Here is a 20,744-nt window from a genome sequence, read left to right as displayed (position 1 = left end):
CTCCTGATATATCCTCCACACTACATTCTATATACTGACCCTCCTGATATATCCTCCACACTACATTCTATATACTGACCCTCCTGATATATCCTCCACACTACATCCTATATACTGACCCTCCTGATATATCCTCCACACTACATTCTATATACTGACCCTCCTGATATATCATCCACACTACATCCTATGTACTGACCCTCCTGATATATCCTCCACACTACGTTCTATATACTGACCCTCCCGATATATCCTCCACACTACATTCTATATACTGACCCTCCCGATATATCCTCCACACTATATTCTATATACTGACCCTCCTGATATATCCTCCACACTATATTCTATATACTGACCCCCCTGATATATCCTCCACACTACATTCTATATACTGACCCTCCCGATATATCCTCCACACTACATTCTATATACTGATCCTCCTGATATATCCTCCACACTACATTCTATATACTGACCCTCCTGATATATCCTCCACACTACATTCTATATACTGACCCTCCTGATATATCCTCCACACTACATCCTATATACTGACCCTCCTGATATATCCTCCACACTACATTCTATATACTGACCCTCCTGATATATCCTCCACACTACATTCTATATACTGACCCTCCTGATATATCCACCACACTACATCCTATATACTGACCCCCCTGATATATCCTCCACACTACATCCTATATACTGACCCTCCTGATATATCCTCCACACTGCATCCTATATACTGACCCTCCTGATATATCCTCCACACTACGTTCTATATACTGACCCTCCTGATATATCCTCCACACTACATTCTATATACTGACCCTCCTGATATATCCTCCACACTACATCCTATGTACTGACCCTCCTGATATATCCTCCAAACTACATTCTATATACTGACCCTCCTGATATACCCTCCACACTGCATCCTATATACTGACCCTCCTGATATATCCTCCACACTGCATTCTATATACTGACCCTCCCGATATATCCTCCACACTACATCCTATATACTGACCCTCCCGATATATCCTCCACACTGCATTCTATATACTGACCCTCCTGATATATCCTCCACACTACATTCTATATACTGACCCCCCTGATATATCCACCACACTACATTCTATATACTGACCCTCCTGATATATCCTCCACACTACATTCTATATACTGACCCCCCTGATATATCCTCCACACTACATTCTATATACTGATCCTCCTGATATATCCTCCGCACTACATTCTATATCCTGACCCTCCTGATATATCCTCCACACTACATCCTATGTACTGACCCTCCTGATATATCCTCCAAACTACATTCTATATACTGACCCTCCTGATATATCCTCCACACTACATTCTATATACTGACCCTCCCGATATATCCTCCACACTACATTCTATATACTGACCCTCCTGATATATCCTCCACACTACATTCTATATACTGACCCTCCTGATATATCCTCCACACTACATCCTATATACTGACCCTCCTGATATATCCTCCACACTGCATCCTATATACTGACCCTCCTGATATATCCTCCACACTGCATCCTATATACTGACCCTCCTGATATATCCTCCACACTACATCCTATATACTGACCCTCCTGATATATCCTCCACACTGCATCCTATATACTGACCCTCCTGATATATCCTCCACACTGCATTCTATATACTGACCCTCCTGATATATCCTCCACACTACATCCTATATACTGACCCTCCTGATATATCCTCCACACTGCATCCTATATACTGACCCTCCCGATATATCCTCCACACTACGTTCTATATACTGACCCTCCCGATATATCCCCCACACTACATTCTATATACTGACCCTCCCGATATATCCCCCACACTACATCCTATATACTGACCCTCCTGATATATCCTCCACACTACATTCTATATACTGACCCTCCTGATATATCCTCCACACTACATTCTATATACTGACCCTCCTGATATATCCTCCACACTACATTCTGTTCGGGTACTAATCAGTCTCAACCGGCAGGGATAATACGCTGAGTTCGTACGAAAGGAATCACACCACACAGAGTCTGGTACAAAGCTCCTCACTCAGCATCAGGCGTCACTGATTTATTTATTACACACATTTGTTCTATATCCCCTTTCTCCTGGGGGTGGGTACATGTTATCACACTTTTATAAAAGCACGTATCACTGTAAGCCTCTTGTTACTTTGTGTCATCCTTGGATAGGTTCACCCTTATCTGGTCCTTTAGATATGTCTTCATAGTTCATAGTTTGTTCATACCAGGAAGTGACTTGTTATTTTATTAGTGCGTAGTCCCTGTTCAGGGGCCATCTTGCCACGTATACTTATCTAATCCTATTACTATTGCTTCATCACAATTATGTACACAACTCTATAGTCTATATTTTATTAAAGAAAGAAAATTATTATAAACATTAACTTCTGTCCACTCCATCCTTCACAGTCCCCCCTTTTATCATTATTTTCTTCATTTCTTAACCTAAGTGTGTCCGTGCTCTGGGAAAGGGGAGTAAAAGGATTTTTTCACCAGTTTGAGACGAGCCTCCCCTATTAGGAGACCCCCCTTTGTAGCTGGACTTAAAGAGTCGGTGCACACCCTACACTATCTATTCATCTTCAGAACAATAGTCTCGATAAAGGGTGGTTGTTTTCATGGATGGAGTTGGTAAAAGTCCTTCAATTTCTGAAGAAAACATAAAAGTGGGAGTTACTTCAGTTATAGTTTTAGTCATTAATTTCTTCATACATGGTAATACACAACAAGCAATAACTGCGAAAAGCACTAGAAAGATTAAGATTACAATCCCAATTTGGGCCAGAATTTTCTGCCATCCGGTTAACCATGAGAAATACTGATCCCATGGGTCTGTGAAACCTGAATTTCGTTTTAATTCCTCGGATAAAGAAACAATCTGTTTGATTGCCATGGTTACTTTGCCGTTTGGTCCTGTGTTATCTGGAATAAAAGTACAACAGGTAGTACCTATCATGGCACAAACGCCTCCTTTTTCTGCTAGTATCATATCAAGGGCCATACGGTTCTGGAAAGTCATAGTAGATGTGGGTCCTAACTGGTCAGCTAGACCTTGTAAAGCGTCCCTAGTATAGTTAACAAACCGTTGCTGGTTGTAATAGATATAATTTATCCAATCTACATTTTTGTTAGCTGTGATCATAGGGATTAATGATTCAAATCAAGCTGCTACCTGATCCCGGGCCTTGAATTCATCTGGGACCCCCCTTGGGACTCCTATAGCATCTATATACACATGGGGGTCAAAACTTCCTTTCAGATCTCTTTTTTCCCCTTGTAAATATGTGACTATTTTGAGAGATGGTCTCTTGGGTTTCTAACTGTATACCATTCAATACTCCTAAATATCTCTTAAAATTGTTATCAAGAATACAAAATATCTCCTATTTCTTATTTGGCTATTATTCATACATAATATCATCCCATCAGTTTCTTTTATTACAATCGTAGAGTTGAGCCTCTCCTTGTTGCATCTTTCATAAGTCTTATTTATCATTTCGTTTCTATTTTTACTGGTTGTATATTTCTGTCGATACTGTAAATCTGGTTCATAACAACAAAACCACAGCCCCGGCGTCTCTTCTTGTATGCTAATGTTGGCTGTTTTGTCTATGTGAAGGTACACAGTCCCTCCATGTGGTCCTTTTCTCCAAGTCCCTTCGGTTGTAGTCACATTTGTAGTATAACACGGGGCATTGGCCTTACAGGTGTAGTTACCCTGCTTTCTATCCACTGTGGCATTCGCCCACCCTGTCCTGAACTGTTCCAGTGATTCTGTACTGATTACGTGTACAGGAGTAGCAGTTCTGCCTTTTTGTATAAGAGCACACGCAACAACCGCCGCAACAACCGCAAAGATCTTCATTCTTCTGGCTGAAGAACCTTTTTACAATGACTGGCGTGAATCCAGCTTGCCTTTCCTTCGAGCTTCACTGAGGTGCTTGTAACGAGTAGGACTTGAAAAGGACCATCAAATCTTGGGTCTAGACTTTTCCTCACGTGTCTTTTAACAACGACCCAATCTGCTGGTTCTAGCTTATACGTCAACTGAATCAGGACCTGGAATGGAAGCAAATACTTGTGCATGCACCTTGGTCAATTGTTTGTCAAGCGTTGATACATAATCTGTTAGTCTACCATACTGCATTTGGAGCACCTGTGGAAAATAACATCCTAATCTGGGAGCCGACCCAAATAAGATCTCATATGGGCTGAGACCTGTTCTTTTTGTGGGCGTGTATCTTACTGAGAACAAGGCTAATGGTAGACACTCGGTCCATGGTTTCCCGTTTTCTACCATTGCTTTTTGGATTTTCAATTTGAGAGTCCCATTTAGTCTCTCAACCTTCCCACTGCTTTGTGGATGGTATGGTGTATGTAGGGCTTGACTTATGCCTAGAGCTGACAACACATGGTTCATGATTTCACCCGTAAAATGAGTTCCTCTGTCGCTCTCGATCACCTCTGGAACTCCATATCTGCACACCACCTCGTTGATCAGTTTCTTTGCTGTGGCTACGGCTGTAGCTTTGGTTACTGGAAAAGCTTCTGGCCATCCTGAAAAGAGATCAATACAAACAAGCACATACTCCTAGGTACCAACTTTGGGTAGTTGAATATAGTCTATCTGTAGTCTCTGGAACGGATATATAGGTCTGGGTGTGTGCTTCTGTGGTACTTTTACAGTTCTTCCAATATTATGTGTTGCACAGATCATGCATCCTTGTGTAAAACTGCTGGCCATCACACTAAACCCTGGGGCATACCACACCTTGTTTACCAAGTCCATCATTGCCGTTTTTGATTGGTGAGTCGCTCCATGTGTTATTTGGGCCATCATTGGGAACATTGTCTTAGGCAGGCACAGTTTATTCTGGCATTGCCAGAGGCCATCTTTTCGTAGCGTTGCTCCTTGGGCCGTCCACTTGTCTTTTTCTTCTTTTGCTGCTTGTCCTTGAAGTTTTTGCAGTAGTTCCGGGCTTACAGCTGGTCTTGTTTCCTCTGGATCTTTTATCTGACATACGGCTGCTAACACGGGTAGCTTCTGTGCTGCTTGCTTTTGCGGCTTGGTCTGCCAAAGCATTTCCTTTTGTCTCTGGTGAACTCACCTTGGTGTGAGCTTTTAATGTTTACTACTGCTACTTCGAGAGTCAGTGTATATATTTGCTGTCTTTCCTTCTGCATGTTGGCATGCTGCTGCCAGGGCCTTAAGCTCCGCTTCTTGTGCTGAGCGGGACGCTGGTAAGGAGGCTGCTTCTAGGACTACATCTTCGGTGGTTACTGCATATCCTGTAAGAAAAGATCCTTCTACAAAATACCTTGAACCATCCACAAAGAGTATCTAGGTCTGGGTGGGTTTTGGAGTGGGGTATCTTTTACATGTGCGAACCCCACTGTTTCCTGGGCCATAAGGGCCATACAATCATGTTCATCAGTTTCAGACAAAAATTGTGACCATACTTTACCTACGTCTTCTCCCCCTTGCTCCAAAGGCAGTAAGGTAGCTGGGTTCAATGTAGTACAGCGGTGTAAAGTAACCTGCTCAGGGAGAAGAAGCGCACAGATTAATCTCAAATGTCTTGCAGTGGACAAATGCTTAGGTTGTACTTGAGTTAGAATAGCAGTAATATCATGTGGTGGAAATGCCAGGACCAAATCTGAGGCCTTGTTTAACATTGAATTTACAGCAATGATAGCTCTCACACATGATGGGGAACCTCGGGCCACAGGGTCTAGTCTAGCTGAATAATATGCTATCGGGCTCTGCTGTGGTCCATGACTTTGTGTGAGAACCGCAGTGGCATGTCCATTTTGTTCAGTACAGTACAAAGTATATGCTTGCGTAGAGGTACTCCATGGATTGGTGTCACAAGCCGCTACCAAACACAACTCCTCCTCATTCAGCTGATAATCCAGAATACTTTGAGAATCTCACTTTTATCAGGTTCTGCAAATACTTGATTAATACAAAAACAAATAAAAATAAAACATTCCCAAAAACTTTACATCAAATTAACAATGTCCAGACAAGTTTTGTTTTGCCTTCTCCCTCATCTAAATCCATAAAGACTCGTGTGAGTGATGTCACCTCGCCTCCTGTGTAACTTTGCTGGAGGGGGATGGTCTCTTACACATAAACCAAAATTGTACCTGATCAGTTCCTTCACCCTTCCCCCCTTTGTGGACTCTGCGAGAGTGATGTAGCAGAGTTCAAAACTACATCTCAACATAACACTAATTTAACCCCCTGTAATGTACAACAGCCTGAAACAAAAATGACTTTTTCCTGACAAAATACATTTGATCTTTACAATGACATAATTTCTATATGAAATCAAAAATAGAACAATTGTTGTTAGTTATTCAATAAAACAGAAAATATTATCTCTGATCACATTAATTACTGCAAACCAATAAACTGTATATAAAAATAGGGAACGGTGGGGGCACATACATTTTCAAACCCCCGTGTCTCACAGTATCTGTAGTTTAATACATCTGAATTAACATCAAAACACATGAAATCTGATCACATCATAACACATAAATATCGTAACTTTTATAACCAACAGCGCTTGCGCAAAAGAGAAGAAATGTATTTAGGTTTGTAGACATTACTGATATATATATATCTCAGCAGTGCATATTGAGATCCCTCTGTCTCATCAGCCCTGCAGACTGCACCCAGTCAGCCCCCCTCCTCCTCCTCTCAAACACAGCACACTTTAGGGGGGAGGGAGGTCACAAACTCGCAGCTTCTCACAATCTTAACACTTTCAATGCCGGCAAAACAACATACGTATCTGCAATCATTTATCACACCATTGTACAGGAATTATCTACGTTAATGTTTAACCGTACAATCTGACGGCCACCATCTCTATATTATGATGACGTGTTGTTTCATCAGTGAACTAAAACTGGAACTTCTGTAAATAGAAAAAACACTACAAATGACAAAATTAACAAGGTGATTATTTCATACTGATTTGGTTGGGCCGGGCGTGGCCACATCCTACGGAGGGGGCTTATAAAATCCACCTTCTTGTGTGAGTACCGGATATAACGGAACAACAGGTTTAGGTGTACCAAGATGGCCTCCTGGGGCGGGGAGTGGTGCCGAAGGCGTGGCATATATGGGAGGATCGGGGCGTGGAAAGTGACATGATACACAATATTCAACTTGGGGCGGGTTCTGTTAACCACAACTGGGACACTCCCACGAAGTTAGAATTCCACCGTCGCCATTATAGGGCGGTGGCTGGACACGTTCTTTGTAATACACATATTTGATGATTTTACCCTTTCTGTCTCGTATTTCTTGCTCAGTAAACTTGTCTTTAGTTATGGCTATGGCTGTTCTTTGCCAAGCTAATGCTTCATCTAACTTTCCTTCGTCACTTAATCTTCCCTTGTTTTCCCTAAGAGCTGCAGCCCATTCTTCCATCTATAAATATGCCACCTATGTGCATAACTTTCTTACTATTTTCTACATTCTTCTTGCCTTCTCTTTTTTCTACTATCTCTTTTGCGGTTAATGAACCACATTCCTTTGCCTGTCTCTTTGTTTTAAACACATTAAACATACTGTTCTATATTTAACACCGTCCTGAGAATGAAACCTTATTCTCGATGTTTCTGAACACAAAACACAATTTTTTTTTATTTTTTTTTAACACAATTATAACTGACTGTCTGTCTCTGTCGTCTTAATGGTATCAACCTATACCCTGCGACCAATTAAATTATTACACTTACACCTGTCGTCTTAATGGTATCAACCTATACCCTGCGACTATTTGTCTCTGTCGACTTAATGGTATCAACCTATACCCTGCGACGAATTAAATTATTACACTTATACTTATCACCTATGCCGGCGAGACGCGACTATCTATACTATGATTCTTGGAACCACACAGCGGGTTAACTCTCTGTCGCTGAGAGTGTGGCCGGGATCGACTCCAAATACCTCGGTATCTTATCACCTGCTCACTCTCCCACACGGATAAGAGCCAATATTCATAAACATGAACTTAACCTTACCGTGTTTTATTTGAAGCTGATCAGACTTCCTGGGAGCGTGGCTGGTGATTCGATGTTGAGGCGTCTGGGGGTCGTCGATCACGGACACGGCTTATCCCTCGAGTGTGGCCCCACGTCGAGCGCCAAAATGTTCGGGTACTAATCAGTCTCAACCGGCAGGGATAATACGCTGAGTTCGTACGAAAGGAATCACACCACACAGAGTCTGGTACAAAGCTCCTCACTCAGCATCAGGCGTCACTGATTTATTTATTACACACATTTGTTCTATATCTCCTTTCTCCTGGGGGTGGGTACATGTTATCACACTTTTATAAAAGCACGTATCACTGTAAGCCTCTTGTTACTTTGTGTCATCCTTGGATAGGTTCACCCTTATCTGGTCCTTTAGATATGTCTTCATAGTTCATAGTTTGTTCATACCAGGAAGTGACTTGTTATTTTATTAGTGCGTAGTCCCTGTTCAGGGGCCATCTTGCCACGTATACTTATCTAATCCTATTACTATTGCTTCATCACAATTATGTACACAACTCTATAGTCTATATTTTATTAAAGAAAGAAAATTATTATAAACATTAACTTCTGTCCACTCCATCCTTCACAATTCTATATACTGACCCTCCTGATATATCCTCCACACTACATCCTATATACTGACCCCCCTGATATATCCTCCACACTGCATCCTATATACTGACCCTCCTGATATATCCTCCACACTACATCCTATATACTGACCCCCCTGATATATCCTCCACACTGCATCCTATATACTGACCCCCCTGATATATCCACCACACTACATTCTATATACTGACCCTCCTGATATATCCTCCACACTACATTCTATATACTGATCCTCCTGATATATCCTCCACACTACATTCTATATACTGATCCTCCTGATATATCCTCCGCACTACATTCTATATACTGATCCTCCTGATATATCCTCCGCACTACATTCTATATACTGACCCCCCTGATATATCCTCCACACTACATCCTATATACTGATCCTCCTGATATATCCTCCACACTACATTCTATATACTGACCCTCCTGAAATATCCTCCACACTACATTCTATATACTGACCCTCCTGATATATCCCCCACACTACATCCTATATACTGATACTCCCGATATATCCTCCACACTACATTCTATATACTGACCCACCTGATATATCCTCCACACTACGTTCTATATACTGACCCTCCCGATATATCCTCCACACTACATTCTATATACTGACCCCCCTGATATATCCTCCACACTACATTCTATATACTGACCCTCCTGATAAATCCTCCACACTACATTCTATATACTGACCCTCCCGATATATCCTCCACACTACGTTCTATATACTGACCCTCCTGATATATCCTCCACACTACATTCTATATACTGACCCCCCTGATATATCCTCCACACTACATCCTATATACTGACCCTCCTGATATATCCTCCACACTACATTCTATATACTGACCCTCCTGATATATCCTCCACACTACATCCTATGTACTGACCCTCCTGATATATCCTCCACACTACATTCTATATACTGACCCTCCCGATATATCCTCCACACTACATCCTATATACTGACCCTCCTGATATATCCTCCACACTATATTCTATATACTGATCCTCCTGATATATCCTCCACACTACATTCTATATACTGACCCTCCCGATATATCCTCCACACTACATTCTATATACTGACCCCCCTGATATATCCTCCACACTGCATCCTATATACTGACCCTCCTGATATATCCTCCACACTGCATCCTATATACTGATCCTCCCGATATATCCCCCACACTACATTCTATATACTGACCCTCCCGATATATCCTCCACACTACATTCTATATACTGACCCTCCCGATATATCCTCCACACTACATTCTATATACTGACCCTCCCGATATATCCTCCACACTACATTCTATATACTGACCCTCCCGATATATCCTCCACACTACATTCTATATACTGACCCTCCCGATATATCCTCCACACTACATTCTATATACTGACCCTCCTGATATATCCTCCACACTACATTCTATATACTGACCCTCCTGATATATCCTCCACACTACATTCTATATACTGATCCTCCTGATATATCCTCCACACTACATTCTATATACTGATCTTCCTGATATATCCTTCACACTACATTCTATATACTGACCCTCCCGATATATCCTCCACACTACATTCTATATACTGACCCTCCCGATATATCCTTCACACTACATTCTATATACTGACCCTCCCGATATATCCTCCACACTACATTCTATATACTGACCCTCCCGATATATCCTCCACACTACATTCTATATACTGACCCTCCTGATATATCCTCCACACTACATTCTATATACTGACCCTCCTGATATATCCTCCACACTGCATCCTATATACTGACCCTCCTGATATATCCTCCACACTACATCCTATATACTGACCCTCCTGATATATCCTCCACACTACATTCTATATACTGACCCTCCCGATATATCCTCCACACTACATTCTATATACTGACGCTCCTGATATATCCTCCACACTACATTCTATATACTGACCCTCCCGATATATCCTCCACACTACATTCTATATACTGACCCTCCTAATATATCCTCCACACTACATCCTATATACTGACCCTCCTGATATATCCTCCACACTGCATCCTATATACTGACCCTCCTGATATATCCTCCACACTGCATCCTATATACTGACCCTCCTGATATATCCTCCACACTACATTCTATATACTGACCCTCCTGATATATCCTCCACACTACATTCTATATACTGACCCTCCTGATATATCCTCCACACTACGTTCTATATACTGATCCCCCTGATATTTCCTACACACTACATCCTATATACTGACCCTCCCGATATATCCTCCACACTACATTCTATATACTGACCCTCCTGATATATCCTCCACACTACATTCTATATACTGACCCTCCTGATATATCCTCCACACTACATCCTATATACTGACCCTCCTGATATATCCTCCACACTACATTCTATATACTGACCCTCCTGATATATCCTCCACACTACATTCTATATACTGACCCTCCCGATATATCCTCCACACTACATTCTATATACTGACCCTCCTGATATATCCTCCACACTACATTCTATATACTGACCCTCCCGATATATCCTCCACACTACATTCTATATACTGACCCTCCTGATATATCCTCCACACTACATTCTATATACTGATCCTCCTGATATATCCTCCACACTACATTCTATATACTGATCCTCCTGATATATCCTCCACACTACATTCTATATACTGATCCTCCCGATATATCCCCCACACTACATTCTATATACTGACCCTCCTGATATATCCTCCACACTACATTCTATATACTGACCCTCCCGATATATCCTCCACACTACATTCTATATACTGACCCTCCTGATATATCCTCCACACTACATTCTATATACTGACCCTCCTGATATATCCTCCACACTACATTCTATATACTGACCCTCCCGATATATCCTCCACACTACATTCTATATACTGACCCTCCCGATATATCCTCCACACTACATTCTATATACTGACCCTCCCGATATATCCTCCACACTACATTCTATATACTGACCCTCCTGATATATCCTCCACACTACATTCTATATACTGATCCTCCTGATATATCCTCCACACTACATTCTATATACTGATCCTCCTGATATATCCTCCACACTACATTCTATATACTGATCCTCCTGATATATCCTCCACACTACATTCTATATACTGACCCTCCTGATATATCCTCCACACTACATTCTATATACTGACCCTCCCGATATATCCTCCACACTACATTCTATATACTGACCCTCCTGATATATCCTCCACACTACGTTCTAAATACTGACCCCCTGATATATCCTCCACACTACATTCTATATACTGACCCTCCTGATAAATCCTCCACACTACGTTCTATATACTGACCCTCCTGATATATCCTCCGCACTGCTACCTATATACTGACCCTCCTGATATATCCTCCACACTACATCCTATATACTGACCCTCCTGATATATCCTCCACACTACATTCTATATACTGACCCTCCTGATATATCCTCCACACTGCATCCTATATACTGATCCTCCTGATATATCCTCCACACTACGTTCTAAATACTGACCCCCTGATATATCCTCCACACTACATTCTATATACTGACCCTCCTGATATATCCTCCACACTACATTCTATATACTGACCCTCCCGATATATCCTCCACACTACATTCTATATACTGACCCTCCTGATATATCCTCCACACTACGTTCTATATACTGACCCTGGTGATTTATCTCCCTCTGACTGTTGATTCTACTTTACCCCTTTAGTTGCTCTTGGAATGCCTCCGGATTCCGTTGTATCCTCCTCTTTCTTTTCCGGTGATGTTGATGATGAAAGTACCTCAAAAGCTCGGACTTTTTTCCCTGAAACTTGGCTTTGGGAACTTACAGAGATTTCGTGAGTATTGCAGATACCTTCCTGTAAAGTTCATGTGATCAGGGGTGTAACTAGGAAAGACTGGGCCCCATAGCAAGCTCTTGACTTGGGCCCCCTAGGTGCCACACGCAGCCTCTCTTATAGATAGTACCCCCTGTAGTCTGTTCCATACAGCCCCCCTGTAGACAGTGTCACACCCCACTTGTAAATAGAGCCCCCACCTCCCCCTTGTAGATAGTGACATACAGCCCTCCCTGTATAAAGCGCTATACAGCTCCCACTGTATATAGTGCCACACAGCCCCTCTTAGTAGATAGTGCCACACAGTCCCCTCTCAGTAGATAGTGGCACACACACACTCCTGTAGATTGCGCCACACACAGCCCCCTGTAGATAGAGTCACAGACCTCCCCCTTGTAAATAGTGCCACACAGCTCCCCCTTGGGTATAGTGCCACACAGCCCCCCCTTGGGTATAGTGCCACACAGCCCCCATGTAGTACAAGGCAATGGCACATCCGAGAAAGTTGTATCAGCCAGGGAGATGTCAATCAAATATGGAAAGGTGGGTTTGGAGGCAGGACTATGTGACTCTTCAGGATAGCGGCACCGCCCCATGACCCTTTAATGAGTAATTAGCATATAGCGTGCGTCGTTTTAAAAGTTGATTTTAAAGATTTGCTGCATCTGAAAGAAACATACAGGGGAATATTGTCAGGTCATGTATTACCACATGGTGGCGGTTCAAGGGGTTAAAACTGCCAGACAGGTTCCCATGAAATATACAATGAACTGAAAACAATTCCTGCAGTTTTCATATTATAAATATATCCTATATAATTATTGCACCAGAACCAAGCTCTGACATATATACAGCACTAGAACCAAGCTCAGTACATATTTACAGCACCAGAACAAAGCTCAGTACATATATACATCCCCAGAACCAATACAGCTCAATTTAGTTCAACCTCTGCCGTATGGGTTTGTAAGGCGTAAAATTTTCACAGTGCTTATTAGAGGCAGAATAAACATTTACATTAAGTCACTCACCGGTGACGTCTCAGATTCTAGTTCTTTTCTTCTCCCTCCGGCCCAGACCTCTATGATGGATTTCTCCCAGCCATGACTCATTTCTACAGTTTTTCACTCAGATGTCTTCAGCTTCTCACTTTTAAAACATTTCTGCACCTATAAACGAAGATAAAATTCTCAACACCTCTAAATATAATAGCGCCATACACTGCACCTCTAACTATAATAGCACCATACACTGTCACACACACAAACCGTGCCCCCTGTAGATATTGACCCCCATAGAGCATCTGTAAATAGTGCCCTATATAGAAGCCCCTGTAGATAGTGCCCCACATACAGCCCTCTGTGCATAGTGCCCACATATAGACTCCAGAGCTGCAATACAATCGTGCTAACCACTGAGCCACCGTGCTGCCCTACATATAGCTTCCCCTATAGATAGTGCTCCACATATAGCCCTCCCTTGTAGACAGTGTTCTACATATAGCCCCCTGTAGATAGTGCCTCATATGTAACCCACTCCTGTATATAGTGTCCCACATAAAGGCCACCCCTATAGATAGTGCCCTACAAATAGCTCCCCCTATAAATAGTGCTCTACATATAGCCCACCCATGTATATAGTGTTCCACATATATCTCCCCCTGTATATACACCGTGTTCCAAATTATTCTGCACATTGAATTTAAGTGTCATACTCATTTAATTATTAGTTTTTCAATTAAACTCATGGATGGTTTTGTGTCTTTGGGCCCTTTGGATCATTGTAATCAATCTCAGACACCTGTGATAATTAGTTTGCCAGGTGTGCCCAATCAAAGGAAAACTACTTAAGAAGGACGTTCCTCATTATTAAGCAGCCACAGGTTTCAAGCAATATGGGAAAGAAAAATGATCTCTCTACTGCCGAAAAGCGTGAAATAGTGCAATACCTTGGACAAGGAATGAAAACATTGGATATTTCAAGAAAACTTAAGCGTGATCATCGTACTGTGAAAAGATTTGTGGCTGATTCAGAGCACAGACGGGTTCGTTCAGATAAAGGCATTTTGAGGAAGGTTTCTGCCAGACAAATTAATAGGATTAGGAGAGCAGCTGCTAAAATGCCATTGCAAAGCAGCAAACAGGTATTTGAAGCCGCTGCTGCCTCTGGAGTCCCGTGAACCTCAAGGTGTAGGATCCTCCAGAGGTTTGCAAGTGTGCATAAAGCTATTATTCGGCCACCCCTAAACAATGCTCACAAGCAGAAACGGTTGCAGTGGGCTCAGAAATACATGAAGACTCATTTTCAAACCGTGTTGTTTACTGATGAGTGCCGTGCAACCCTGGATGGTCCAGATGGATGGAGTAGGGGATGGTTGGTGAATGGCCACCATGTCCCAACAAGGCTGCGACGTCAGCAAGGAGGTGGCGGAGTCATGTTTTGGGCTGGAATCATGGGGAGAGAGCTGGTAGGCCCCTTTAGGGTCCCTGACGGTGTGAAAATGACCTCTGCAAAGTACGTAGAGTTTATGACTGACCACTTTCTTCCATGGTACAAAAAGAAGAACCGTAGCAAAATTATTTTCATGCATGACAATGCACCATCTCATGTTGCAAAGAATACCTCTGTGTCATTGGCTGGTATGGGCATAAAAGGAGAGAAACTCATGGTGGGGACCCCATGTTCCCCTGACCTCAACCCTATTGAGAACCTTTGGACCATTCTCAAGCAGAATATCTATGAGGGTGGGAGGCCGTTCACATCAAAACAGAAGCTCTGGGAGGCGATTCTGACATCCTGCAAAGATATTCAAGCAGAAACTGTCCAAATACTCACAGATTCAATGGATGCAAGAATTGTGCAGGTGATATCAGAGAAGGGTCCTATGTAACATGTAACTTGTCCTGTGCAGGTGATATCAGAGGAGGGTCCTGTGTAACATGTAACTTGTGCTGTGCAGGTGATATCAGAGAAGGGTCCTGTGTAACATGTAACTTGTGCTGTGCAGGTGATATCAGAGGAGGGTCCTGTGTAACATGTAACTTGTCCTGTGCAGGTGATATCAGAGAAGGGTTCTGTGTAACATGTAACTTGTCCTGTGCAGGTGATATCAGAGAAGGGTCCTGTGTAACATGTAACTTGTCCTGTGCAGGTGATATCAGAGAAGGGTCCTGTGTAACATGTCCTGTGCAGGTGATATCAGAGAAGGGTCCTGTGTAACATGTAACTTGTGCTGTACAGGTGATATCAGAGAAGGGTCCTGTGTAACATGTAACTTGTGCTGTGCAGGTGATATCAGAGAAGGGTCCTGTGTAACATGTAACTTGTCCTGTGCAGGTGATATCAGAGAAGGGTCCTGTGTAACATGTAACTTGTGCTGTGCAGGTGATATTAGAGAAGGGTCCTGTGTAACATGTAACTTGTGCTGTGCAGGTGATATCAGAGGAGGGTCCTGTGTAACATGTAACTTGTCCTATGCAGGTGATATCAGAGAAGGGTCCTGTGTAACATGTAACTTGTGCTGTGCAGGTGATATCAGAGGAGGGTCCTGTGTAACATGTAACTTGTGCTGTGCAGGTGATATCAGAGGAGGGTCCTGTGTAACATGTAACTTGTGCTGTGCAGGTGATATCAGAGAAGGGTCCTGTGTAACATGTAACTTGTGCTGTGCAGGTGATATCAGAGAAGGGTCCTGTGTAACATGTAACTTGTGCTGTGCAGGTGATATCAGAGAAGGGTCCTGTGTAACATGTAACTTGTGCTGTGCAGGTGATATCAGAGAAGGGTCCTGTGTAACATGTAACTTGTCCTGTGCAGGTGATATCAGAGAAGGGTCCTGTGTAACATGTAACTTGTCCTGTGCAGGTGATATCAGAGGAGGGTCCTGTGTAACATGTAACTTGTCCTGTGCAGGTGATATCAGAGGAGGGTCCTGTGTAACATGTAACTTGTGCTGTGCAGGTGATATCAGAGAAGGGTCCTGTGTAACATGTAACTTGTGCTGTGCAGGTGATATCAGAGGAGGGTCCTGTGTAACATGTAACTTGTGCTGTGCAGGTGATATCAGAGAAGGGTCCTGTGTAACATGTAACTTGTGCTGTGCAGGTGATATCAGAGAAGGGTCCTGTGTAACATGTAACTTGTGCTGTGCAGGTGATATCAGAGAAGGGTCCTGTGTAACATGTAACTTGTGCTGTGCAGGTGATATCAGAGGAGGGTCCTGTGTAACATGTAACTTGTGCTGTGCAGGTGATATCAGAGAAGGGTCCTGTGTAACATGTAACTTGTCCTGTGCAGGTGATATCAGAGGAGGGTCCTGTGTAACATGTAACTTGTGCTGTGCAGGTGATATCAGAGAAGGGTCCTGTGTAACATGTAACTTGTGCTGTGCAGGTGATATCAGAGAAGGGTCCTGTGTAACATGTAACTTGTGCTGTGCAGGTGATATCAGAGGAGGGTCCTGTGTAATATGTAACTTGTGCTGTGCAGGTGATATCAGAGGAGGGTCCTGTGTAACATGTAACTTGTCCTGTGCAGGTGATATCAGAGGAGGGTCCTGTGTAACATGTAACTTGTGCTGTGCAGGTGATATCAGAGAAGGGTCCTGTGTAACATGTAACTTGTGCTGTGCAGGTGATATCAGAGAAGGGTCCTGTGTAACATGTAACTTGTGCTGTGCAGGTGATATCAGAGGAGGGTCCTGTGTAATATGTAACTTGTGCTGTGCAGGTGATATCAGAGGAGGGTCCTGTGTAACATGTAACTTGTCCTGTGCAGGTGATATCAGAGGAGGGTCCTGTGTAACATGTAACTTGTGCTGTGCAGGTGATATCAGAGGAGCGTCCTGTGTAACATGTAACTTGTGCTGTGCAGGTGATATCAGAGGAGGGTCCTGTGTAACATGTAACTTGTCCTGTGCAGGTGATATCAGAGGAGGGTCCTGTGTAACATGTAACTTGTGCTGTGCAGGTGATATCAGAGAAGGGTCCTGTGTAACATGTAACTTGTGCTGTGCAGGTGATATCAGAGAAGGGTCCTGTGTAACATGTAACTTGTGCTGTGCAGGTGATATCAGAGAAGGGTCCTGTGTAACATGTAACTTGTCCTGTGCAGGTGATATCAGAGAAGGGTCCTGTGTAACATGTAACTTGTGCTGTGCAGGTGATATCAGAGAAGGGTCCTGTGTAACATGTAACTTGTCCTGTGCAGGTGATATCAGAGGAGGGTCCTGTGTAACATGTAACTTGTGCTGTGCAGGTGATATCAGAGAAGGGTCCTGTGTAACATGTAACTTGTCCTGTGCAGGTGATATCAGAGGAGGGTCCTGTGTAACATGTAACTTGTCCTGTGCAGGTGATATCAGAGGAGGGTCCTGTGTAACATGTAACTTGTGCTGTGCAGGTGATATCAGAGAAGGGTCCTGTGTAACATGTAACTTGTGCTGTGCAGGTGATATCAGAGGAGGGTCCTGTGTAACATGTAACTTGTGCTGTGCAGGTGATATCAGAGAAGGGTCCTGTGTAACATGTAACTTGTCCTGTGCAGGTGATATCAGAGGAGGGTCCTGTGTAACATGTAACTTGTCCTGTGCAGGTGATATCAGAGAAGGGTCCTGTGTAACATGTAACTTGTGCTGTGCAGGTGATATCAGAGGAGGGTCCTGTGTAACATGTAACTTGTCCTGTGCAGGTGATATCAGAGAAGGGTCCTGTGTAACATGTAACTTGTCCTGTGCAGGTGATATCAGAGAAGGGTCCTGTGTAACATGTAACTTGTCCTGTGCAGGTGATATCAGAGAAGGGTCCTGTGTAACATGTAACTTGTCCTGTGCAGGTGATATCAGAGGAGGGTCCTGTGTAACATGTAACTTGTGCTGTGCAGGTGATATCAGAGAAGGGTCCTGTGTAACATGTAACTTGTGCTGTGCAGGTGATATCAGAGAAGGGTCCTGTGTAACATGTAACTTGTGCTGTGCAGGTGATATCAGAGAAGGGTCCTGTGTAACATGTAACTTGTGCTGTGCAGGTGATATCAGAGAAGGGTCCTGTGTAACATGTAACTTGTGCTGTGCAGGTGATATCAGAGAAGGGTCCTGTGTAACATGTAACTTGTGCTGTGCAGGTGATATCAGAGGAGGGTCCTGTGTAACATGTAACTTGTGCTGTGCAGGTGATATCAGAGAAGGGTCCTGTGTAACATGTAACTTGTGCTGTGCAGGTGATATCAGAGGAGGGTCCTGTGTAACATGTAACTTGTGCTGTGCAGGTGATATCAGAGAAGGGTCCTGTGTAACATGTAACTTGTGCTGTGCAGGTGATATCAGAGGAGGGTCCTGTGTAACATGTAACTTGTCCTGTGCAGGTGATATCAGAGAAGGGTCCTGTGTAACATGTAACTTGTCCTGTGCAGGTGATATCAGAGGAGGGTCCTGTGTAACATGTAACTTGTCCTGTGCAGGTGATATCAGAGAAGGGTCCTGTGTAACATGTAACTTGTGCTGTGCAGGTGATATCAGAGAAGGGTCCTGTGTAACATGTAACTTGTCCTGTGCAGGTGATATCAGAGAAGGGTCCTGTGTAACATGTAACTTGTGCTGTGCAGGTGATATCAGAGGAGGGTCCTGTGTAACATGTAACTTGTCCTGTGCAGGTGATATCAGAGAAGGGTCCTGTGTAACATGTAACTTGTGCTGTGCAGGTGATATCAGAGGAGGGTCCTGTGTAACATGTAACTTGTGCTGTGCAGGTGATATCAGAGGAGGGTCCTGTGTAACATGTAACTTGTCCTGTGCAGGTGATATCAGAGGAGGGTCCTGTGTAACATGTAACTTGTGCTGTGCAGGTGATATCAGAGAAGGGTCCTGTGTAACATGTAACTTGTGCTGTGCAGGTGATATCAGAGGAGGGTCCTGTGTAACATGTAACTTGTGCTGTGCAGGTGATATCAGAGAAGGGTCCTGTGTAACATGTAACTTGTGCTGTGCAGGTGATATCAGAGGATGGTCCTGTGTAACATGTAACTTGTGCTGTGCAGGTGATATCAGAGGAGGGTCCTGTGTAACATGTAACTTGTGCTGTGCAGGTGATATCAGAGGAGGGTCCTGTGTAACATGTAACTTGTGCTGTGCAGGTGATATCAGAGGAGGGTCCTGTGTAACATGTAACTTGTCCTGTGCAGGTGATATCAGAGAAGGGTCCTGTGTAACATGTAACTTGTGCTGTGCAGGTGATATTAGAGAAGGGTCCTGTGTAACATGTAACTTGTGCTGTGCAGGTGATATCAGAGGAGGGTCCTGTGTAACATGTAACTTGTCCTATGCAGGTGATATCAGAGAAGGGTCCTGTGTAACATGTAACTTGTGCTGTGCAGGTGATATCAGAGGAGGGTCCTGTGTAACATGTAACTTGTGCTGTGCAGGTGATATCAGAGGAGGGTCCTGTGTAACATGTAACTTGTGCTGTGCAGGTGATATCAGAGAAGGGTCCTGTGTAACATGTAACTTGTGCTGTGCAGGTGATATCAGAGAAGGGTCCTGTGTAACATGTAACTTGTGCTGTGCAGGTGATATCAGAGAAGGGTCCTGTGTAACATGTAACTTGTGCTGTGCAGGTGATATCAGAGGAGGGTCCTGTGTAACATGTAACTTGTGCTGTGCAGGTGATATCAGAGAAGGGTCCTGTGTAACATGTAACTTGTCCTGTGCAGGTGATATCAGAGAAGGGTCCTGTGTAACATGTAACTTGTGCTGTGCAGGTGATATCAGAGGAGGGTCCTGTGTAACATGTAACTTGTGCTGTGCAGGTGATATCAGAGAAGGGTCCTGTGTAACATGTAACTTGTGCTGTGCAGGTGATATCAGAGGAGGGTCCTGTGTAACATGTAACTTGTCCTGTGCAGGTGATATCAGAGGAGGGTCCTGTGTAACATGTAACTTGTGCTGTGCAGGTGATATCAGAGGAGGGTCCTGTGTAACATGTAACTTGTGCTGTGCAGGTGATATCAG

At 43.3% G+C, this 20,744-nt stretch overlaps 1 protein-coding gene across 1 annotated transcript in view; it reads left to right on the top strand.

Moving 5' to 3' along the window:
• The window catches only part of LOC142663898 (alpha-2-macroglobulin-like protein 1), a 140,545-nt gene that overhangs the window by 46,988 nt on the left and 72,813 nt on the right, over positions 1-20,744 (top strand). Inside the window, exon 6 of the mRNA XM_075842737.1 lies at positions 12,613-12,742. Coding sequence (XP_075698852.1) covers positions 12,613-12,742 — 130 coding nt within the window. The remainder of the gene's footprint in view (positions 1-12,612; positions 12,743-20,744) is intronic.

Source organism: Rhinoderma darwinii, chromosome 11 (assembly GCF_050947455.1).
Source record: "Rhinoderma darwinii isolate aRhiDar2 chromosome 11, aRhiDar2.hap1, whole genome shotgun sequence".
NCBI classification, from domain to species: Eukaryota; Metazoa; Chordata; class Amphibia; order Anura; family Rhinodermatidae; genus Rhinoderma; species Rhinoderma darwinii.
This window is presented reverse-complemented; position numbering and strand designations above follow the sequence as displayed.